This window comes from Pleurodeles waltl, chromosome 2_2 (genome assembly GCF_031143425.1).
Source record: "Pleurodeles waltl isolate 20211129_DDA chromosome 2_2, aPleWal1.hap1.20221129, whole genome shotgun sequence".
NCBI lineage: Eukaryota > Metazoa > Chordata > Amphibia > Caudata > Salamandridae > Pleurodeles > Pleurodeles waltl.
The window spans coordinates 431,820,263-431,845,856 of record NC_090439.1 but is presented as its reverse complement, the minus strand read 5'-3'; the positions used below and the strand labels follow the sequence as shown (position 1 = coordinate 431,845,856).

General features: G+C 42.1%; 1 protein-coding gene across 5 annotated transcripts in view; it reads left to right on the top strand.

Annotated features, from left to right (window-relative positions):
• LOC138282395 (cadherin-7) overlaps positions 1-25,594 on the top strand; it is a 228,393-nt gene that overhangs the window by 57,465 nt on the left and 145,334 nt on the right. For all 5 annotated transcript variants that reach the window (XM_069219910.1, XM_069219913.1, XM_069219914.1 and 2 more), the window contains exon 3: positions 17,759-18,053. In XM_069219910.1, coding sequence (XP_069076011.1) covers positions 17,759-18,053 — 295 coding nt within the window. The remainder of the gene's footprint in view (positions 1-17,758; positions 18,054-25,594) is intronic.

The window sequence follows — 25,594 nt, the reverse complement described above, 5'->3', positions numbered from 1 at the left end:
AATTATGCTTGTGTGTCATGGGCTTTCTCAGTTGCATTCTTTCTGTTCTTCTGAAAAGCATAGGGTGTGAGTTATCCCTCCATTAATCGAACTACCCACCTTGGCAACAAGGGATGATCAGAGATACCTTGCCACACAATCCTGCTGCATGTTATCAATTCTTATATGTGAGCGCTTTTTTGGTTCTGCTTCTACAAGTATCTCTCTTAGAGTTAAAGAAGGGAACAAAAGACTTTTTGGCAATTTGACCACACCAAAAAAGTATATACTACAGCAGTGCACAAGGCTGACCCTTGCCGAAAGGTACAACACAGCACTTTAAAGTAAACCCTGCATTCATTTCAGGCACACTCAACCTTTCTATAAAGAGCTTAACTTATTTTCACACTGCAGAATTTAATTAGATGATTTAACTAAATATTTCTGAGTGGCACCACATTTTAAGAGATTATTTTGAGAATGAAAAGGGTTGATAGTCTGTGTTTTTTTCAGTTACTTTCCTTCAAAGGTAGCAGAATATGAATGAAATTATTATCTTCATGGGAACCAGCAGGGATCCCTTTGAAGGAAAGAATAATAGACTAATTTGTGAAAGATCCTGTTCTGTGCCGGAGACGTAATGGTTTCGTCCGCCGGCACAGTGCTCCTGTGCCGAGGATGTAACCATTATGTCCTGGCACCTGAGCTCGGAGGGAGCGCTATCACTCCCTCCGTGGGCTTCCCTCCCACCTCCCCAGGGCAGGGATAGAAGGGGAAGCCCTTACCCTTCCAGCCCTGACCCCCCACCTCCCCCAGTGACGTCTGATGCCATCAGCGTGCTCATCGCACGCTGACCTCATCAGAGGCCACCTCCCATTGCATCAGAAGAGGGGGCCTGAAAGGCTTCAAAGGGAAGGAAATGAATTTCCTTTCCTTTGAAGTCTCTCAGAGCATTCCAGCAGCCAGATAGTGAAGCGATCTGGCTGCTGGAATGCCCACTAGATCCCAAGGATTATTTCCAAAAAGGAAATTGGCATAAGGGGAGCGACCCCTTGGGCAAGGCTCACTCCCCAGGGGGGCAATTATTTTCAAGGCCTTTTCTGTTCCCCCTGGGGGCAGATCATCCTATTGTTATTAGGACGTTCTGCCCCCAGGGGGGCAGAAACCTCTAGGCACCAGGGATCATTATTTTCCCTGTTTTTTAGAGGTGGGGAGCAACCCATTGGGCAAGGGTCACTCCCTTAGGGGGCAAATTATATTTCAGCCATTTCTGCCCCCCTTGGGGGCAGAGCGACCTATTTTTATTAGGCCTATCGGTCCCCAAGAGGGGCAGAAACCACTAGACACCAGGGATTTTTTTTTAAAGGTGAATTTCACGCAAGGAGAGCGACCCCTTAGGCAAGGGTCGGTCCCCAGGGGAGAAAATTTAATTTAGGCTATTTCTGCCTCCCTTGGGGGCATATAGGCCTATTTTTATTAGGCCAATCTGCCCCCAAGGTGGGCAGAAACCATTAGGCACCAGGGATTTTTTTTTTTATACTGGGGGCAAATTGTATTTAGGCCATTTCTGCCCCTTTAGTGGCAGATTGGCCTATTTTTGGAAGGCCCATCTGCTCTTAAGGGCGACAGAAAGCCCACCAGAGACCAGGGAAGATTTTTTTTCAAAAAAAGAGGATGGGGGTATGGCCATAACCCCACTCCAAATAAATTAGGCCAAAGTTGTTCTGCCGACCAGTGGGCAGATGGGGCAATTACCCCCGATCCACACCCCGGGGGGGGCAGAAAGTCTACTAGATGCCAGGGAATAAAAATAAAAAAGTGGGGTGGTGGCTACCAACCAGTATGGGCCTGGTTATGCCCCCACCCCAACTGAAGGAGGTAACAGTCTTTCAGCTCTCCCCCCACACACGGAAACATCTTATCCCACGGCAAGCAAGAGGACATTTGAATATTTGGGGTTTTGGTTTTACATTTGGGCCATGAGAGCTGGGCTAACTCTTAAATTCGTCCCATTTGGAATGGTGAGGGCTGCACTTTCTGGACTTTGGGATGCTGCCATGTAGAAAAATCCACAAGACCTAGACACATCTGAAAACTAAACATCTGGGTGATCCCAGGGTGGTGTGCTTCACATGCACCCTGCACTGTTTTCTTACCCACAATGCCCTGCAAACCTCTAACTTTGCAGGAAATCACACATTTTTCTAAAATGTTTGTGATGGAGCCTGCTGGAATCTGCAAGAATCCACAAAATTCTTACCACCCAGCATTGTCTCATCTATACCGATAAAAATTCTGCTGCACTTGTCATCATAAAAATGTTTTTTTCAAACTGCCCTTTTGGACCTGCTTTGGTTCCCCCTCAATTTCGACATGTTTTTGGCTCTTCCCTGTCACAAGCACTTGGCCCACCTACACAAGTGAGGTATCGTTTTTACCACAAGACTGAGGGGAATGTTGGGTGGTAGGAATTTTGTGCAGGTGCCATGATCCCACACAGAAATGTATGAAAAATGTGATTTTCTTTACTTAAATTTGAGGTTTGCTGAGGATTCTGGGTAAGAAAACATTAAGGGATCCACCCAAGTCACACCTCCCTGGACTCCCTCAGGTGTCTAGTTTTCAGAAATGTCTGGGTTTGGTAGATTTCCCTAGATGGCTGATGAGCCCAGGACCAAAAACGCAGGTGCCCCACCTCCTCCCAGCAAAAACAGGTCGTTTTGTATTTGATAATTTTGATGTGTCCATATAGTGTTTTGGGGCATTTCCTTTCGCGGGCGCTAGGCCTCCCCACACAAGTGAGGTACCAATTTTATCTGGAGACTTGGGGGAATGCTGGGTGGAAGGACATTTGTGGCTCCTCTCAGATTCCAGAACTTCCTGTCACTGAAAAGTGAGGAAAAAGTGTTTTTTTTGCCCACATTTTGAGGTTCGAAAAGGATTCTGGGTAACAGAACCTGGTGAGAGCCCCACAAGTCACCCCATCTCGGATTCCCCTAGGTGTATAGTTTAAAAAAATGCACAGGTTTGGTAGGTTTCCATAGGTGCCGGCTGAGATAGAGGCCAAAATCAACAGCTAGGCACTTTGCAAAAAACATTTCATTGTAAAAATGTGATGTGCCCATATTGCATTTCCTGTCGTGAGCATTAGGCCTACCCATGCAAGTGAGGTACCATTTTTATCGGGAGACTTGGGGGAACACAGAATAGGAAAAGAGGTGTTATTGCCTCTTGTCTTTCTCTACATTTTCGCCTTCCAAATGTAAGATAGTGTGTAAAAAGATGTCTACTTGAGAAATGCCCTGTAATTCAAATGCTAGTATGGGCACCCTAGAATTCAGAGATGTGCAAATAAATACTGCTACTCAACATCTTGTGCCCATTTTGGAAATACAAATGTTTTCTTGATACCTATTTCTCCCTCTTTATATTTCACAAAATTAATTGCTGTATGCCCGTTATACAATGAAAACCTGTTGCAAGGTGCAGCTCCTTGATTGGCTCTGGGTACTAGAGTTCTTGATGAACCTACAAGCCCTATATATCCGTGCAACCAGAAGAGTCTAGCAGACGTAACGGTATATTGCTTTTGAAAATCTGATATTGCAGGAAAAGGTTACAGAGTAAAATGTGGAGAAAAATTGCTTTTTTTACCTCAATTTCAATATCTTTTTATTTCAACTGTTATTTTCTGTAGAAAACACTTGTAGGATCTACACAAATTATCCCGTGCCTATTTTTAAAAAATGTTTAGGTTTCTGGGATCCAGCATTGGTTTCACATCCATTTCTGTCACTAACTGGAAGTAGGCTCAAAGCACAAAAAATAGTAAAAATGGGGTATGTCCCAGTAAAATGCCAAAATTGTGTTGAAAAATGTGGTTTTATGATTCAAGTCTGCCTGTTCCTGAAAGCTGTGACGATGGTGATTTTAGCTCCACAAACCTTTTGTGACGCCATTTTCAGGGACAAAAAACACAAGCCATCTTCTGCAGCCCTTTCCCCCCATTTTTTATTTTTAAAACTACATTTTTGCCGTATTTTGGCTAATTTCTTAGTCTCCTTCAGGGGAACCCACAAACTCTAGGTACCCCTAGAATCCCTAGGATGTTGGAAAAAAAGGAGAGCAAATTTGGTGTGGATAGCTTATGTGGACAAAACGTTATGAGGTCCTAAGTGCGAACTGCCCCAAATAGCCAAAAAAAAGGCCTAGCACAAAAGGGGAAAAGGCCTGCAGCGAAGGGGTTAAAGGGAATCATCTAGTTTCCAAAAAACAGTAACTGTGGAAAAAAGTTAAATAAGCTTTGATCCAAGGCATGCAAGAGCAAATACATCTCTCTCAGAGATATATGTGACAGCCTGTGAGTTTTTGTGTAGTCAATAGACACTTTTAATGAATTCCCCACACCTTTCTCTTGATTGTTCATATAAGGATATTGTCCAAACTCCAGGTCATTATGGACACAATTTCCAGTCCTGAACATTTGTTTGATCAACTGATGCTTTCTGGGTGTTGTAGTCTTGCTTTCTTCTATTGAACTAATAAGGCTAACAAACCTGAAAACAATGATTTGGAGAGGATTGGCAACAGTGTTTGTAATGGCCTGGAGTGACAAAGTCACCCAAATTATGTTTCAAACAACTAGAAATCATGTATTGTGGATTAAACTGGTAATGTCTACATTATTGTATAACGTTGTTTGCAGTTAGAGAAATTGTTTGATAAAGAAAATTAGGTTATGATTGTTTGTCTAGTATTGTCCTACAAACACCACTAAAGACTATAGGTAGTTCGGACGTCAGTGCTTAAGCTCCTTTGTAAATTTTGGGACCATATAGATGGTGCCAAATCCTTATTTGCCCACTTTCACCATTTTCTTACTGTAAATTAATGTGGTCAACTCACATTGATCAGCTAGATGGGTTGCACTGGCCTGTTTCTACAACAGTAAACTGGGGCATCACCCACAGCCGATCTTGCATTCTTCAATACCAAGATAGAACATTTTATTAATGCTCTTAATAGTGAATCAAAACTTAATATAATGGGATCACCATAGATTGTGTTGCACATTAAGGACCATATTTATACTTTTTGCATCAAAAAGTTTACCTCCGACTTGCGCCATTCCCGAGGGAAGCAGAACGCCATATTTATAGAATGGAACAAGCTGGCGGTAAGGATCAGCTAACGTCAACAGAAAAGGCGCTTGCTGGGGGGTAGCGGTAGGGTGAAATAGCGATAGGGCACCAGTAATTTCGTTGGGCTGGATTATGCCAATATATGGCGTTAACCAGCCTAGTGTCATTTCTTGAAACAATAGCACCCAAAATGACTTCTGTTTTAGTAAAGACAGGAGTCATGCCCACCACCCCAATGGCCATGCCCACATAAGGGGCCCCCAGTGGCACAGCCAAAATAAAATAGTATACTTACCTGTACTTCCACTTAGACTTGGCATGCTTGGTGTGGTCTCCCCTAACTTTTTACCACTGTTTCCCATGTTGTTGATGTGTGCTTGACTCTGTTATTGCTGTTTTTGTTACCCTGCACACTTTACCACTGCTATCCAGTGGTAAAGTGCAAGTGCTCCTGTTAGAAATGGGGTCTCTAGTTGGCAGTCAGTTTGAACCCTGTCCAAGTAGGGACCCTTACTCTAGTCAGGATAAGGGAGATACCCGCTCAGATAACCCCTACTCACCCCCTTGGTAGCTTGGCACGAGCAGCCAGGCTTATCTCAGAAGCAATGTGTAAAGCATTTGCACATAACACACAGTAATAAGTGAACAAATTGCAAAAGGACACCACATCAGCTTTAGAAAAATAGCCAATATTTATCTATATAAAACAAGACCAAATATGATAAATATCCAACATACAGTAATAAAAAATATGAATTCTGCAAGATTTACTCAAAAATACAGTTCCTTGAAGTCGATAGCTCCACCTGGGGCTATCACAGCATCATGATCAACAAAACCAACAGCTCAGGCCAGCCGCGGTGCCTCTGGCCAGCTACAGTCTTGGGAAGACCCGCAAACAATACCTTTGGTATTCAAGGGTGTTGTGATTCTCGCAGTGAGCTCTGGAGAGCGGCGTCTCTTGCGTTGGTCCCGGAGTCGGTGTGGGAGTCAACAGGCCCTTGAAGTAACACACGTGTTGCTGACGTAGCTCTTGGCTTATGAAGTCAGGAGCGATGTCCGGGATGGCATCGGGGCTGCGGTCGAAGTGGAATGATGCGACATGTGGTACCCCCAGGTGATGGTGCAGGCAGCGGCTTGGTGATGGCACCCAGCGGTGTTGCTGAGACCAGGGCTGTGGAGTGAAGTGGGCCGTTGTGGTGTGCAGTGTCACCAGGTCACAGTGCAGGCAGTGTCATCATTGTTGCTGAAGCGCTGTTGTTGGTAGGCCCAAGCCAGAGGTGCGGGAAGGGATGGAGCTTCGTGACCCTCACAAGCGGTATACACAGGCCACGTTGCAGGCAGGGATGCCTGGTGACGACACTGGAGTCAATGATACTGGCGTCAGTGGACCGGTGCTGCGGTGCAGGACGGTGCTTCGTGTACCTCACGAGCAGTGTCTACAGGCCACGGCACCGGCAGCAGAGCTGGTGTTAGCAGGAGCGTCATCGTCGGGAATGCCCAGGCTGTGGTGTCAGCAGGCGATGCCAGAGTGTGGGGCCCACAGGTCACAGTGCAAGCAGCAGCTCGGTGAAGTTGTCTGATGACAGCGTTGGTGAGACCAGGTTGCGGTTCCAAGCGGGACAGCGTGACTCCGTACGGTGTCTGCAGATCACGGTTCAGGCCAGCAGCATTGTTGGTGCATTACAGTGGGTTTTTCTCTTAAACAGCACAAAACACACAGTTCCCAGTGCTGCAGGTCAAGGAAACTGAAGCCTTTGGTGTCCCTGAGACTTCCAACAGGAGGCAAGCTCTACTCCAGGCTCTTGGAGAACTTTCTCAAACAGAATACACAGCAAAGTTCACCATTTGCACTCTTTTAAGGTAGAAGCAGCAACTGCAGGCCAATCCAGCAAACCAACACAGCAAAGGGACAGTACTCCTCCTTCAGCTTTTCAGCTCTTGTCCTTGGCAGAGGCTCCTCTTGATTCCAGAAAGAGTTTTGGGTCTACTACTTATACCCCTTTCTGCCTTTGAAGTTGGTAAACTTCAAAGAAAAGTCTTAAGAGTTTGCAAGATCCTTCCTTGTCCAGGACAGGCCCCAGACACACACCAGGGGGTTGGAGACTACATTGTGTGATGGTAGGCACTGTCCTTTCAGGTGTAAGCGAGCACTCCTCCCTCCATTCTAGTTCAGATGGCTCCTCAGGATATGCAGGCTACACCCCAGCTCCCTTTTTGTCACTGTCTAGAGGAGAGGTGTAAACAGCCCATCTGCCAAACTGACCCAGACGGGGAATCCACAAACAGGCAGAGTCACAGAATTGTTTAAGCAAGAAAATGCCTTCTTTCTAAAAGTGGCATTTTCAAGCTCACATTCCAAAAACTAACTTCACTAAAAGATGTATTTTTAAATTGTGAGATCAGTGACCCTAACCTCCATATTTCTATCTGCTCTCAAAGGGAATCTGCGCTTTAAATTGATTTAAAGGCAGCCCTCATGTTAACCTATGAGAGAGATAGGCCTTGCAACAGTGAAACACAAGTTTGGCAGTATTTCACTGTTAGGACATGTAAAACACACCAGTACATGTCCTACCTTATAAATATACTGCACCCTGCTCAAGGGCCTACCTTAGGGGTGCCTTACATGTACAAAAAGGGAAGGCTTGGGCCTGGCAATTGGGTACACTTGCCAGTTCTAATTGGAAGTTTAAAACTGCACAAACAGACACTGCAGTGGCAGGTCTGAGCCATGTTTACAGGGCTACTAATGGTGGGGTGGCACAAACAGTGCTGCAGGCCCACGAGTAGCATTTGATTTACAGGTGCTGGGCACCTCTAGTGTACTGTACCAGGGACTTACTAGTAAATCATATATGCCAATCATGGATAAACCAATCACGATACCATTTATCTAGGGAGCACTTGCACTTTAGCACTGATTAGCAGTGGCAAAGTACGCAGAGACAATAAACCAGCAAAAACAGACCTGAAAAAATAGGAGGAAGAAGGCAAAAAGTTTAAAGATAACCCTGCAAAAAGGGTCCTTTCCAACAGCTCCAATGTAAAATGTATGTGTAATTGGTTTTCCAATTGGCTGTAGCTGCAGCCAAGAGTTTCTTTCCATGTAGAGCCCAAGCTTCAGTGAGCTAAAGTGTTTTTTAAATGGCCACATTTTTAGTGTTCTAATCGCATTTATTTTCCATTTGCGTCCCAAGCTTAGGAAGCTGCAAAATCGAATTTATAAACATATATTTGCCTTTCATTTGAATGTAGTTTTCTTCTTTTAGAATTCAATTTTGTCAATTGTCCTCCATTGAGAAATAAATTAAACTGAATACTCAAGAGTGTGACATGATGAACTGTGATTTTATTTACATGTTAGGCTTTTGTCATAAATATCTGGGAAGTGAAAAAAAGGCTTAAATCCGATATACGAGTCACAGTGTTTTTACAAAATGAGGCTTGTGTGGATGTGATATGATTGTGCTGTGTTAATGATAACACATGCAAGCCTTGTAAATGGCAGAAAAGCAGCAGCAATACTGCCTGCGTGAGATGAGTAGCCGTTCTCACGCAGGCCAGGCTGAGCTGTGCTGCACTTTCAGACTGCAAAAACAACAGCATCTCTGAGGTTTGAAATCTCACAAGCCTTAACAGTTGTAGATAATCCATGAACTCAGAAGGGTCCACATCAAGGTGACTTATCCTACTGCAATGTCCGCAACAAGCTACTTCGTCTACCTTCCCCCCAGCCACGTTAGCATTGTCCACTCTAAAACAAAAAGGGGATTCATGATCAATAGGTCAGTGACAGTCACAACTGACATTTAAAATAGTCAGTGATCAATACACCCCTGACCAGAAGCCTGGTGCCTTAACCATTGAAGCAGCCACTATTCACCCAGCTTCTGAAGGTACCAATTAGGGATAAGCATGTCTGAGCCCATTATGCCCAACTTTGTGGAAGACAATTCGCAAACGTACTGTTAGAAAATAATAATAATACTAGAACAACAAAACAAATGCACAGTGAGGTGCATCACCCATGCTTGTAATCTTCTTATTAGTTGTCATAATCCACTCTGTTGCAGAAGGAGCTACGAGCAACAGTGCATCTAATGGTTCTTTAACATCAATGAAATGTTTTCTCACCTGATATTGCTGTCTCTCCCATTTGTTCGAATTCAAATGGTAACTGTTGAGTAAGTTGTGTTTGTCTACATAATAATAATAAAAATAATGATAATAATAAATGTTATTATTATTATTATAATGCGTATCTATGTGCCTACTGGGTATTTAACTGAACAGCACCAAATTTCAGATCTATGCAAAAAAACGCACCCAGCCTCCTTCCATGAACCAATTCTGAAAACGTAGTTAATCTCTTTGAATGTTAAAGGCACACCTACCACAGGATGGTGAAATGTTGTTAAGCCTATCTGTCTTCTAAATTGGAAATCCTACTTCACGTGGCCAGTGCTCATGGGCTGTTTGGACTCTGGCAATGTGGTCTACAAAGGCCTACAAATGAAGGTCAATTATGGATTGCATGTGTTAGCTACTGCTATCCTTTGCATGCCATTTGCTTTCCATGATTCTGCCTTTAAATCACAAGATCTCAGTGTCATGAAGGGAGAAGCAGGAGAATAAATGCAGTTGTCTTTGATTTGTTAGTAAAAATGGCGCAATATTTAGAGGCTGAAGGGGGGACAAGATGTAAACTCTGTAATGCAGCGGTTCCCAAACATTTTAGAACCATAACCCACTTTTTAGAATGACAGACTTTTGCGACCCACCGATTTTCAATGGACATGAGAAGGAGCCATTTTTCAATAACTAAATCATCAAGTGGTAGCACGTCATCTGCAGACAAAATATTTTCCATGGAAATGTCCACTGACTTTGCACAAACATGTAGTTTTAGTGATAAAAGTATGTAGCACTCAAATGATAATGTGCGGGAATTGCCTTTATTTGAATATTTATCACTTATACATCACAAAGTAACGTTTTTTTAAATAGTTTTGGTCCTATTAAAATCTGCGCTTCAAGTATATGTGTAAATTACAAAACAAGCTTCATTTTGCCTTCCTCACTGCTGAATGCATACAGTTCACTTACAGGTATTTACACTGTGTTGTGTGTTGGAAAATAATGGCATCCTACTTTCTCTCCTTTCACACTCACTGTACTCCGGCAGGATTGACACATAATTTACTTTAAAAACCCCTCTCACTATGCAGCCTAAGAAAGAAAAGTGAACACCAATCTCATATTTAAATAATAAGCAGCAGTTTGTCAGGAGACATAAGGGCCTTCTTACGAGTGTTTTGGACTAATAGTGATTGATAAAGTTTAAGTTTCTCTACCTAGTAAACACCACCCACTTTGTTCTTTTACATTGAGCCATCTGCCTGTGAATCTGCAGCTGATCTATGAGTGTAGGATTACTTAAGAGCATTATCCTATAGTGTTCACTTAACCATTCAATCTACACCCACTGCGCACCTCATTACGAGTGGCCAGAGTCAGATGCAGTAATTATCTCATCTGATAAAAAATGTGAAACTGAGGGGCATATTTATACTCTGTTTGCACCGAATTAGCGTCATTTTTTAAAACTCTAATTTGGTGCAAAACGAACTCCATATTTATACTTTGGCGCTAGACCTGTTTAGAGCCAAATCTATGGAGTTAAAGTCATTTTTTGGAAGTGGAAACCTACCTTGCCTTAATGAGATGCAAGGTGAGCGCTCCCGTGCAAAAAATGACTCCAGTGCAAAAATAGTGCACAGGAGGGAGGAGGGGTCCAAAAATGGTGCAAAGCTTGCTTTGCCCCATTTTTTAACGCCTGGGTCAGGGCAGGCGTTAAAGGACCTGTGGGCCTATTTCCATGGTAGAACAGCATGGAATAAGCCTGCAGGTGCCCTCCCCAGGCCCCAGGGGCACCCCCACCCACACCAAAGGGAAAGCAGAGGATGGGGACCCCATCCCAGGTAAGTATTTTATTTTATTTTATTTTTTAAAGTGCCATTGGGGGCCCTGAAATGGGCCCCCATACATAGCACAGGGTGCAGTGACCATGCCCAGGGGACCCTGGTCCTCCTTGCTGGCCATTGGGGTGGTGGGCATGACTCCTATCTTTTCTAAGACAGGAGTCATGTGGTATGGATGGTTTTGTGTCAGAAAATGACTCTAGGCAAGTTAGAGTCATTTTTTTTTACTCAAAACTACCTAACATTTTTTGGTTCAAAAAACCCTTCTTCCATACCACCAGCCTCTCCCGACTAAAGTAATTTATTTTGCCACTAGCCTACCCTTTGCACTGGCTTGCACCATTCCATAAATATGGTGCACTGTTGGAGCACAGAAATGGTGCAAGCCGGTGCTAAACGTTTTGGTGCAAAACTGAGTTGGTGCAATTTTGCACCAAAAAGTATAAATCAGGGCCTGAGTTGATTCAAGTTTAGCAGATGCAATAATTATTGCATATTCTGATTTTTTGGGGAATAATATGCAGATGTCAGTGCTTTACGCACCAAAATCTTTATGGTACGTATGTTGAATACAGTGCACTTTTCCAATTTTAAATTCCAACAGGTTAGGCCTGCCAGAATTTAATGAGCAATTAGGTCTATATCACACCCGGTTATTACTGAGTGCGGTAAACGCCATATAACACTGAATTCTGACCCCTTTGCAAACAGAGGTTTGCTCATGGGTCAGAAAATAACGGCACACTTATTATCAGGGCCTTATGGCTATAGGTTTGAGCTAAGCAAAGCGATTTGAAGCAAATAAAAGGAAACACGTTTGCGCAAACAATATTGATAACATAATTAACTGCAGAATCGAGGAATGTCCTCAGTGTCACCCTGACAGCCAAGGTTTTACTTACGGAAAATTTAGCGCAAAAATGGCGTCAGTTTTCATAAAGGTAATCACGCTTTTAATTATTTTATGAGTTTCATAAATTTAATTTCAAAGACTTTGGCTGCAACTGTTTTGCTGAGAGGTAAAGGTTAGAGAAGGTCAGCCTGCTGCATATTATCTATATAATAAATCACTCCTCGTTAAGGTGATCAGATCTTGCAATTTTTTGCAGTCCAGCACTTTACCATCTTCTGGCGCGATAATTAGTCACAGTAATTACTTCAGCTGTTTAACATCCCCGCATTTTATAGCTTTCTCCCAGCATATTATGGCTTCAGCACTTTCATCCTCTGTGATGTGCTCCAAAGAAAGATATTTGGAATCATTAGAACTTTGCAGGCTGAAAGAAATTCCAGTAAATGAATGTGACATTAACTCGGTACCATCCAGAAATATCATTCTCTGTCTTAATGTCCCTTGCAAGCAGGTTTGAACGACAAAAACAATTATCGCTGAAGCAGTGGTGTATGCTAATCTGAGCACAAAAATGAATATGCGGTCTATAATTCAAGTCTGTAAAGAGACAAAGAGAGACTTCTAGTCTCAAGGAAAGGAAAGGCCATCTGTGTCCAGAGGCCAAGGGAAGTTAGATTTGATCAGGAAATGGCACTATAATAGCACGACTCTGACCTTAATCAGCGGGAATCCATCAGCATTCTGTTCTGTATTCGAGGCCAGTGATATGGAGACAAAAAAAAAGCATTGGGGAAAAAAAACTCGAAAGTCAGCAAATCTGTTCCTACAACAGAACAATGGATGTGTAGAGCAGAGAGAAGGCAAGCAGGGGCTTAGGTAGCCTCTCTTGTTTATCACGAATTGTGCTAGCAGGCATTTTTTAAACACGCCTAGGCATAGATAGTAGCATTATATATGTATGGTCTTAAAATCATTAAACATATTCTAGTTGCATATTTTTTCATGTGTTCACAAAAAATCAGTGGACTTTTTAAGTACAAACAATGAAACGTTTTTGTTCATTTCAAACTGAACTGCACACACCTATGTGTCCATGTGTATTATTTTTTTATTCGATTTTTTTCCTGCTGGACAATGTTATACAGACAGTGTTTTTGTCCTCGCTGAAGGGGACTTTTAGACTAATGACGCGAGCCGGCCATAATGCCCTGTAAGCGTCCTTGTAAAGGACACAAATAGGGTGGGGGAGACGTAGGAGAAACCAGAGCTTGTGCGCCGAATTATGGTGCTACACTGTTTAGAGGCAAAAAATGCCTCTAAGCAGTTTAGCGCCATTTCTGGTGCACAACCCCCATGGACATGGTTCCTGTCTTAGTGAGGACAGGAGCCATGCCCATCACCCCAATAGCCATGCCGAGGGGACTAATGTTCCCTGGGCATGGCCATTGGGGCCAGCGCCATGCAGGGGGGCCCAAGTCGGGGTAGGTTTTCATATACAGAAAAAAACATTAACTCCATTACTTTGGCGCTAGACATGTCTAGCGGCAAAGTATAGATATGGAGTTAGGTTTGCATTGAATTAGCATTAAATAAATGACGCTAATTCAGTGCAAACCGAGTATAAATATGGGCCTAAATCCCAGCGGCCACAGATGTTTCAAAAGTAGTTGTTGCTTCACAGCCCTGTGCTGATGCTGAGCAGCCCTACTTTTGATGCTGCCATATAATTTTGAGGAAAACATGAAGATGAATGGTTGAATACTTGAATTAATCTCATTTATTGGCAATTATTTAGAATATCATTCCAGGCCATCATTTTGGGCACACCATGTCAGTCTAAATGGAGACCAGCAACATTGAAATCAGTTTTGGTCCTGCTCCAATTGGAACAACCCACCCCAATTTGCCATGCCAATGCCTCCAGATGGGTATAGATGCAACCCCAGAGGATGATGAGTATATTTAGGCCTCATCAGCGAGGTGTAGGTTGATTGCTTTTGCACAGTACAGTGAGTATAGGACTCACATCGGGGCATACCCATCATATTTAAGACATCACATTGTGGAAAACAAATATATGATGGGTGGAACACAAATTAATTTAATTTCAGCCACTGTTAATTATTTGAGGTTTCTATCTAGTCCATCTTTTATGTTGCCTACCAAACCACTCTAGATAGATACCAGCCATTGGTTCGGCCCCAAGAGGAGGAGTCTAGCTCAAACAGCCTGCTTATTTCCAGAGGGAAACAGAAGCAACCACAAAAGGTTTTGTTTCATTTAGATCTCCTTAGTGAGGTGTAGATTATTTTTTATGGCAAATTGGGCATGGTGTCTGTGTCTGGACATTACAGTCACACTTGAGAGTGACTGGCAAAATCACATGTGCTGTGTCAGTTGATGAATGACCACCATGTGCAGACTACCTCACATTATCAATCTGATTCAAAGTTACAACTTTGAAACATACATTTGCATTGCATAATTTGGTCTCATTAAATGCCTTGTAGGTAGTTCCTAAAAGGCAGTGTGCAAGTCTTTCTGGTAACCATGAGAACTATGGTTCTCACATTCCCTTCATCACATGGTCTCGAGTGCACAGCTAAGACACCTTGGTTCCCAGCTTCTATGTGGTTTAAGGCAAAAGGGACAATGTTTACTTTAGGAGACATTTGTCCTTTCATCTACATATGTCATTGGGAGTGCACCATAGAATATGGACTTTAAATAACATATTCTTTGAAGTGTTTGTTTTACAACTCTACTAAAGGGATGGAAGAAGGAATTCCATGCACACCAATAACCTTTCCTATGCTTCAGGTAAATGCTTCAGCACAGCTCAAGTCCTTGAACATGGTGACAATTTTGGGTAGGGCTTGCTTAGTTTATACGTTTGTTTTATATTCATATCTGTGAAGAAGATACAACTTGCAAAATATTTTTGACTGCCCCTCCTTTGTACCGATTCCTGTAGGAGTTTCAAATAATATGTCATGAATAGATTAGTAAGAGACAAAGAATTGCATGCATTAGGGAGAGACGTGTGAGCAAGAGCATTTGCCTTCATAATCAATATGTGAACAGTATAATTAGTAGGTATATATTGAAAATAAACTAGCCACTTGTTAGATGTAGAATACCTAATTCTGAATTCTGAGTACCATCCACTTCTTCCCATCTGAGCACAATGGGATAAATGGCCAGAATTGTCATAATTGAGTGTGTTAGAGAAATGTTCATTGACTTAATGGTTGTAGCTAAGTTATTGGTATCTCTTGGACCACATACAGGCATGTCTTGAGGCTGGCTACTCTACTTTGATAGATAGTGCTTCATCACCACTGTTTCTGTCATCCTCATCACAGTGCCAGCTACATGTTAGAATGTCCTTCGTAAAGTCAGGGCTTTTCAGCTTCTTGACACACAAATAATAATATATGCCCCAGATAGTAGGTTTATCAGCTGTTCAAAAATATTTTCAAACTAGGCACCTCATTCTAGACTGGACATAAAGGCACTGAGCTCCCCAGGACTTTCTAATATTTCCATGAGTTTTGTGACTACATTTTTGGCAATGGGATAGTATTTAGCTAAAATGCCTTCATATTTTCATCTGGAGTTTTGTGCTATTCTATTCTTCTATCCTAATCCTACTCTTCCAGCGAAAGTATATCTCTATTTTACTGGATGGCTATAGGAAACTGGACAGCAACTACTTGGATGTGCTCACAGAAAATTATGCAATCTATTGGCCAGATATTCAAAGTCATTTAGCAGTCATAAACAGGGCAGACTGGAACAAAAATAGACCTGGGCGCCAAAATAACAGTGGCCCACATTAACAAATCAGATAACTAATAACGTTGGCCACATTTGCAACTCAGACCAGTTTTGATCCTGTAAAGACATGTGGTATGGGTATTTTGTATGATATGGGGGAATGCATTCATTAATGTTTGCTGCAGGCATTGTTTGTGGTACTATCTGTGGAAACAGTAGATAAAACTTGCCCACTTGGCAATACTACTAGCCCACAAACTGCTAAAAAAAAAGCCCACAGTGGCCTGTCAGATCAGCCCATTAGGCACTGTATTATTGCCCACTGTGCCACTCTGACACTGGTTACAAACCTTGTGATTTGCTACATCAAATGGCTTGTCACCACTAAATGGCTTTTTTGCATGCACTATACAAATTTATTAATTTGGTGATAGATTATCAAATTGCTAAAGAGTTTAGAGGTGCATTACAAATTGCTTTTTGGAAAGGGTGAGTTTAGGGCTTCCCTTTCAAATACCAATTTTTATTGCAATGTAGCATTATCCTAGCTGGAGCAATAATCCATTCATAAAGGGGAAGGGTTCTTGTGGGACCCCTTGCCCTTTTAAAATTTGAGAGAAAGGTTACTTCGGTAGTTTGGGAGAGTGCAATAGTCGAAGGGACCACTACCAACTCTCACACCTTTCTTTTTTTTTAAATGTACATTTTTTTCCTTAAATTGCAGACCATTTCTTTAAAGGTAAAGGGCTGTTGTTTTTTTTTTATTTTTATTACTCTACTGTAATGAAATACCAATGAGGTAGGCTGGTTTGAAAATTGAAACACACCTCAATTTGGATTTTTGAGAACCAATCTAATAGTCTTTTGATCAGTTCTTAAAAATCTTTACTAGTTGTAAAAATACTGGTTGCAATCTGTAACTTATATTTGGTGATCAGACATTCGTTCATCAGGCACCTAGTTTGTGGTAGCAAAAGCAGGTATCAATGGTAGAGCCTGTGGATAAAGCAACATGCTTGCAGCTGAAAAAAGGAATGATTAACAGAACTCTTGATATTGGATTGCAGTTACCTGGCCACATTGTGCACCTGTAGAATCCAATGATGCATTTATTTAAAAGAAAATCTAATGTAATCCTATACAAATGGTTGCAACCATTCCCTGCATTTGTAGTTGCCTTGTCCATAGGTGTACATGGGGAGACTTGGTCTAACTGGAGGTTCAGTACGATTTCGAAGTTTCCTTCAGTAATAATTTACATATTAGATACCATACACTTTACGTATTATTAACAGTTTGCTGCTTGCCCACACCTCTAAACGCCTCGAGGGTGCGGTAGTGCACAGCATTTGAATGGCTAGATGGATTGTCTGAAGGTGCTCAGTAGTTATTCATTTTAATCTAAAATGCAAGCATGTCGAACCAAACAAAGCCACGTACATTCCCGTAAATCACGGCCATTTTAATATGAACTTCAGCTGTAGGTAAGATCTCAAAGACCAATCAGATTATCTGCCTTAGAACAATTGCACCATTATGAGATTCCAACCAGGAGGGAAATTGCACTCTTATCTGCAGCATTTGTTCATCAAGCTATACAATATTTTTGGGTACTATATCAGCACTAACAAAACAAATCTATGTTTGAAATCGGAGTGTAACAAACAAAATGATTGTCACACTCAATAAATGGGAAAATTAATATTTCATTCTCTGCTTTGATGGAATCACTTACCAGGTACTGTTTTATCCTATCCCTAATAAAAATGTATGTGTCAGTTTATTTGTGAACAATGCCAGTGCAGAAGACCATTGATCTTATAAGACTTAATATATCAATGTAAAGAGATGTTTTCTATCAATATTGCTTAGCTTACCTATCAACAAAACCATTAAGGGTATGTCTGAAAAAAATAATAAATCTTAGTTTTTGATCAAGGCTTAAGATACATGCTTTCACATATCTTCACGTGCAGAATTCTCTAAAGCATTCATTTACTCTCACATTAATGTTTCACCAGCTTCACTCTGACGTAGATGGTGGCGAAGGCAGGATCAAGTACGTGCTGTCAGGAGAAGGAGCAAGTTCAATCTTTATTATTGATGAAAACACGGGGGATATCCATGCTACAAAGAGGCTGGATCGTGAAGAGCAGGCCTACTACACATTGCGAGCCCAAGCTTTAGACCGGGACACTGGGAAGCCGGTTGAACCTGAGTCGGAGTTTCAAGTTAAGGTTCAGGATATCAACGACAATGAACCAAAGTTTCAGGATGGACCTTATACGGCCGGCGTCCCTGAAATGTCTCCTGTGGGTAAGTAGGCACAAAAAATCTAATTGTCTTTTCTTTCAAAGAACATACACGTTGCTGTTGTCCCATATTGAATTATATCCTCTTGTTCAAAGGTAGGTTGTTTCAATTGAGGAATAGTTAGTAAACGTTGTATTGATTATTTTTACACTTTATTCATTAAGTTGAATTTCAAAATCTGTTCCAGAGGTGCTTTACACAAGTAAGAGCAGAGTGTGCCATTCACACATGGAGCAAGTTCATTGAGTTAGTCCATAGAAGCTGCTCTCAGCGAATTCTCTCCCAGGACACAATAGTGAGCAAACTTTGGAGCTAAATTCTGGTGCACGACCATCAGTGGGGGGAAGCAGTATGAATCTGACCATGGTTAGACAAAAGAAGGTGCAGCAAATGTGTCCACTAAGAGTAATAGCACGTACAACGTGTGTGGCCTGAAAGATCAGTGTATTTACATACTACATGCTCCTGCGTTGTCCAAGGTGGAAGAGCCACGCTAGAGGATGGGCTGCATTCCGTAGACAATCTAACTTTACGTTTGACATGAATGTTTTCATTGAATAGGACTGCAATAATACAAGCAGGTGGCTATTTTTTCTATTTTGGAGTGCACTACTGCAGTCCTCCCAGGGGCCCACAAAAGACACACAAACAAACCTACTTTATCAGATAAATTCCCACAAAAGAACATTGTAAGAAAAATTATTCATCAAACCTGCACCCACATTTCACAAATACATGAAATGGCAAAATCATGAACCTCGCACTACTTCTTTCTTGAAACTTTAATTTTGCTCATCCCCAGCGTTTCATCTCTTGCTCAATCAGTGCAGTTAAAACAGTTGTGGCATTGTATGAATCAAAACCCTTATAAATGCTCAATGAAGAGATTCTATAGAGAAACCTTTGGGGATCTAAGATACTTCCAGCTTTTCTAATCTCCTTTCAGGATAAGTCATTTTCATGTGTTTATTTCATGATATTGCAACCAGATAGTAGCACACACAGACAGGGCATGCATGCACACTTACAATATCTATGTTGTGAAGGGAAGGGGGGCATCAAAAATGAAACTCATTGTCTTTTTTATAATCCTCAGAAACAGAAAGGACGACATAATTCTGCATTTTAATGTTGGTACTGTGGAGAACTAGAGAATGTGTTCAGTTCGTCACCATATTTTTCAGCATAATGTCCAGGACTTCTTGTTTAGGAAGAAAGCATTGAATAGACATATTTGAAAATGTGTGTGTGTTTTCATAGTACTTAAAAATACTTTCAGCGGGATGCAATCTATAGGGAATTAGAATATATTCCTCCTTTTTACCATAATAACCCTCTTTTCTTTTTTAATGTGCTGGATGGTCTCATTTTATATTTTTGCCAATTTGAAAGAGGTGGGAGTGTAAGCCCAGTACTTCTAAAGTCTGTCTCACAGTTTATGAAAGCTGAAAATAAAAGACTGAAAACAAAGCTATTTTGTGTAAGAAATATTAATGAAATCCCACGTTTTATAAATAGCTAAATCGTATAGCTCCCAAATTATTTAATAACAGCCACATGATTACGTATTGAAATGTAATCATTCTATTTAACCGGCATGTGCAAAAAATGGTTTGAATTTTATAGGAGGCAAAACTGTGATTCATCATGTTTCAACAGGTTTTTGTTGCAATATTCACCACTGAGTTGTTTTAATGAGACTAAAACCCTTGGGTGGAAGCTGTGTATAGATCTGTGATGCAGAGCTATGACTCCCTCCTAACTTTCCATCATGTATGGGAACCTGTAATCAGCGGTTCAAATCAAGGGACATAATGCAACTTTGGCTAATAGTATTGGGACATTGAAATCAGCAGCTTTACTCAGTATCAAATGCATGAATCACCTTAGCTTTCTGACTGGAATTAGAATCTGTAACTTATTCGTTAAAGGCAGCCTCCTTTTATGGAGATGCATTAAATGTACCATGCAAATTTCACACTCCCTGTGATTGTGGTGAATCAACATTGATGCGCTGTCTCATTTGTTTCCGAATTCCAGTGTGAGAATCAGCTAAGTATTTTATGTTTTAATGGTAAACTGCCTTGCAATCAATGTATTTCTGTTGAAATAATCATCAATGTACAAACAAAAAGGTAATCTTGAAGGCCACTGTCAGCTTTGTAAGAAGTTCCTAAAATGTTGAATGTCATGGGGTAAAGGAAGACAAAAGTCAATGAATTGCTCTTTGTGTGATTTTCTAAAGTTTGCTCCCTTTCTTGTTTTGGGGCATGTCAAATCAGAATAGCTGTTGAAAAGCATAAACAGTCTTCAGATCTCTATTTCTGTGTTTCTTTTAAAAGATCTGTCAGTCAATGTTTACTGTCAGCAAAATTATTTTACCCTGGAAAATACTGTAGAATGTGTTGCACAATGCAAAAAAAAAAAAATAATACAATAAAAAGTCATACTACTCATTGTATCCATGTATACATATATACAAGACTAAGGACTTCATTTAGATTTCTGCGGATGGGTTACTCTGGCATAACGGTGATGGTTATCCCATCTAGTGAAATATAAATTCCATTATTTCCCAATGGATTTATATTCTGGGGCATGGGATTTCCATCAAAATGTACAGAATGAAGGACCATTCATTATGAGAGCTTCTGTCAGGAAGTCAGTGTGCTTTTTTATTACCTATGTTATGGTATTTTGGACAAAAAGCTCTTATCCTTTGATGGACCATGAGCCCAGTGACTAAACCGCTATTTAGACATTTCAGAAAAACACTTGGTTCTTACTAAAAGTGGTCATTTTGCAATTATCCTAATTAGTTTAAATCGTTTTTGTTTTATTTCTTGGCAGGGAGTTTTACAAAATGCCTGCATTTTACCCTCACTAAATAGTCCTGACAATTAGCCAGACATCCTCCCTCTGTAATTTCTTAAGTTTGTACTTGTGTTTGTAAAGGGAGGAAGTGAATTTAGTGTCCATTAGCATAGGCAAAGGATGAGGAGACTCGTAGTCTTGCCAGCTACCTTCTGATTCTCTCACACATAACGGAAAGGTCAGAAAAAGTTGTAACAATGTTTCAGTAGAGCTGATGCATTGTTTTAGGATTAGAGGAGAGACAGCATTTTCAAACCATAGGAAACCTGGCAGATTAAATTCTGACGGACCCAGTAACAAACCACAAGAAAGCTTTCTTCATTCCTATGCCTTAGCAGACCGTTTATTTACTTTCTAGTGGGAAGAAATACATTTGACTCTTCCGGGCCATTATACTAGCCTTCCATTTTCCACAAGTTAAGATGAAAGAGAACACCCCTAGGCAGTGATGCAGAAATATGACAGAGACAAAATAAAACCCTTTTTGGACAATGGTTAATATCAGTCACTAAAATCAATCAAGGATTTAGCAATGTACTCAAAGTATGTTCGCTTACTGTGAGAAATTGGTTTGTTGGTTGACTGTGGTGAGTCCTGGTCAAGCAACAACAACAATCCTTGCCAGGGTAAGGCACAGGCAAACCCCAAATTAACCTCTGCTTAACATCTGGTAGCTTGGCACAGAGTGGTCAGTCTTAACTCTAAAAGAATGAGTAAAGTATTAGTGCAACACTTCAAACAGTACAACAGTGAAACCACTACACAAAAAGAATCCTACACCAGTTTAGGAAGATAGAACTTAATTTTATAAATAAAACAAGACAAAAAAGACAAGGATCCAATTAGCAGAATTTGAGTTATTCATTTTTAAAGAATAAACTGTAGAATAGTGCTTTAAAGCAAAAAGTGGAAACTGGGGATGTCTGTTTGCACCGGATCAGGACAAAGTCAAAAGTTCAGGCCAACTGCTGTGGAGCACAGGCCGACTAAAGGGACCCAGTTAGGATTGTGTGGATCCAAGGTGAAGATACGTTGCACAGTCAATGCAAGGTGTCAGTCCCAGGATGCTGCAAGGCTGTGTTGTGAGGTCCTGTTACATCGATGTCGGGCCTGGCAATGTAAAGTCTGGTGTCGGGGGTACGTTGTTCAGCTCAGGTGATGCAACAGATGTGATGAATGGTGAAGCTGCAAAACAGAGCTTTAGCATCCTCGTCAAGGCTGCATTCGACAAAGGATGGAAAGACCTGTTCCGGGGGATCATCGAGCAGTGGTGGTTCTGGAGGTGATGCGTTGAACCCAAGATGTGGGGTGCAGCAGCGATGCTTGTCTGTTGTGCTGGGTCCAATCCATGGAGTGGCGACGATGCATCAGTTCTGTTTAAGCATGCACCAATCAGCCAAGGAGGTGCATTGGTTCTGCTTGGGATGTGCCACTCGGCAGAGAAGATGTGTCAGTTCCACTGGGAGGTCCCTGAGCCTTCAGATCAGGAGGTCAGCCAACTAGCCCTTTGAGTCACTCTAGGTTCTGTGTTGGAGCGTTTCAGGCCCAGTCCTTCTCAATATCAGGCAAGAGGGTAGCAGACAACAGTTCAGCAAAGCAGGAGTCCTGAAAACTGCAACCCAGCAGAGTAGCAGTCCTTCAGAAGCACACCAGTCCATCTTCCTGGCAGATTATTTATAATTCCAGAAGTGTACTGAGTTAGTGGTGGCTGAGGTCCAGGTCTGATACTCAGTCGTGGCTTTGATGTGGGGGAGACTTCAAAGACATGCCTTTGAAGTGCACAGATTTCCTGCCCTGGCTCCAGTCACACTACAGGGGGTATGCTCCCCTTTGTATGAGGACAAGACACTGCTTATTCAGATGTAAGTGAGTCTTTCCCCAGCTTTTCCCTCCCAACCTGCCCAGGATAGTGAATTAAGATGCCCCATCAAGTCACACCTAAGCTTCCTTTCTGTTTGCCCCCTAACCAGACATGTAATCAGAGGCAGGCAGCAGACACCAAGGGGGTTATTCTAACTTTGGAGGAGTGTTAGTCCGTCCCAAAAGTGACGGTAAAGTGACGGATATACCACCAGCCATATTACGAGTTCCATAGGATATAATGGACTCGTAATACGGCTGGTGGTAAATCCGTCACTTTTCCGTCACTTTTGGGACGGATTAACACCTCCTCCAAAGTTAGAATAACCCCCCAAATGTCTAAAGTAAGTAAATTTTACATTTCTAAAAGTGCTTTTTTCAGAATTGCAATTCAAAATCCAATTTCAACATAAGTTAGAATTTTAAATTGTGGTTCCAGAGACACCAAACTTGGAAGGGTTATCTGTTCCAAATCGGACATTTCTCGTATAGTGTAGTAAGGCATTTCCAGTGTGAATGGGTGGGAGAGATAGGCCTTGCAAATGTGGAAAACGAATTTAAGAGTTTTTCACCACCAGGACTTGTAAAACCTATAAGTGAGTGTCCTTTTGAATACATTACACTCTGGGGGTCATTCTGACTTTGGCGGGCGGCGGAGACCGCCCGCCAAAGTCCTGCCGGCAGAATACCGCTGCGCGGTCAAAAGACCGCCGCGGTAATTCTGAGTTTCCCGCTGGGCTGGCGGGCGACCACCAGAAGGCCGCCCGCCAGCCAAGCGGGAAACCCCCTTCCATGAGGATGCCGGCTCGGAATGGAGCCGGCGGAGTGGAAGGGGTGCGACGGGTGCAGTTGCACCCGTCGCGATTTTCAGTGTCTGCGTGGCAGACACTGAAAATCTTGGTGAGGCCCTGTTAGGGGGCCCCTGCAGTGCCCATGCCATTGGCATGGGCACTGCAGGGGCCCCCAGGGGCCCCACGACACCCGTTACCGCCAACCAGGTTCTGGCGGTCAAAACCACTAGAACAAGGCTGGCGGTAAGGGGGTCGGAATCCCCATGGCGGCGCTGCTTGCAGCGCCGCCATGGAGGATTCCCTTGGGCAGCGGGAAACCGGCGGTACACCGCCGGTTTCCCGTATCTGACCGCGGCTGTACCGCCGCAGTCAGAATGCCATGGGAGCACCGCCAGCCTGTTGGCGGTGCTCCCGCGGTCGTTGGCTGACCCCCTCTGTCTTCTGAGCTTTCCGGGGCTTACCCTAGAGGTGCCTTATATGTATAAAATGGAAGGTTTGGGCCTGAGAAAAGGTTTACTTTGTCAGATCAAAATGGCAGCTTACAACTTCCCATTCAGGCTCTGCAATGGCTTGCCTGACATTTGTTTAAAGGGCTATTTGAGTGAGTGGCACAATCAGTGCTGCAGGCCCACTAGTACCATGTAATTTACAGGGCCTGAGCACATGTAGCGCATTTTACTAGGGATATATAAGTAAATTAAATATGCCAATTGGGTATATGTTAATGTTACCACATTTTAAGAATAGAGCACAAGCATTTTAGCACTGGTTGGCAGTTGTAAAGTGCACATTATCCCAAGGCCAACAAAAACTAATTCAGCAAAAATATGAGGAGTGAAGGCTACAAATTTGGTGGGTACTCTGCAGAAAGGACCATTTCCAAGATGGTTGAATATTTTTATATCTAAAAAGAATTGCAAGTTCAGGCATTGTGTTCATGCACATTCCCATTTTGCGAGTCTGTACCGACTTGCAAAATGGGAATGTGACTCGCAAAAGGTTTTCCCCTTCCTATTTGCGAGTCGCACTGCGATGCAGAATTGCTTTGTGACTGCGAACGCGGTCGCAAAGCAATTCGCAGTTAGCACCCATGTGAAGTGGGTGCTAACTCATTCGCAAAAGGGAAGGGGTCCCAATGGGAACGAGCTGCAATACACAAAAAAAAAACTGCTTCATTAAAAAAGCAGTCACAGACATGGTGGTCTGCTGTCTCCAGCAGGCCACCATCCCTGTGAGTGCAGGATATCGCAGTATTAATGAAGTGGGTCTTTGCGACCCCCTTGCGATTCGCAGATGGTGTTAGGGACACCATTCTGCATATGGGTTTGCGAGTCGCAAATTGCGACTCGCTCCGACTCGCAATTTGCGAGTCGCAAACCCTTTTCTACCTACATCTGTCCCTATATGCTTCTAACAAAGTGTATTGAACTACTTATGATAAATATATATATAACCAGAGAAAAAGCTAATGTGTGCCACCTTGAAGCACTGCTCATCTCCTGTGGGTGGTGTAGTGCAAGCTCAAAAGTTAGTTTATCTCTGGGCTCTAGGGCATGTGGCAATGGAAAGTTGCAAAATAAGAGTAGGAGCAACTTGAGACTCAAATCTAAGTTGATCGAAAAATAAAACATATAGACATTAACTAGGTACTTCTAAATGATCATTCATGAACATGGGAGAAATTGCCCAAAAATCTGAAATATCATAAATGGCCAAACCTTGATAATTAACAAATCCTTAATGTTGAAATTGTGAGAACGTGGAGCATAACGAATCTGTAAGTGCCCAGTACACAAGGAAATGCATAAATCAACATTCACATGTGTATTACCTCGCATGGGTGAAGGTTTTAACATTTCAGGAATTTACACATTTTCAATAGAGAATTGCTGGAAATATGAAATAGTAATAGTAACAGGTTTCCATAAGTAGTACTGGAAGGTTATAGGGAATTCCAATCTACACCCATATGGAAGCAGTTCCACAAGTTCCATTTGAATAATTGTGCATAGTGTTCAG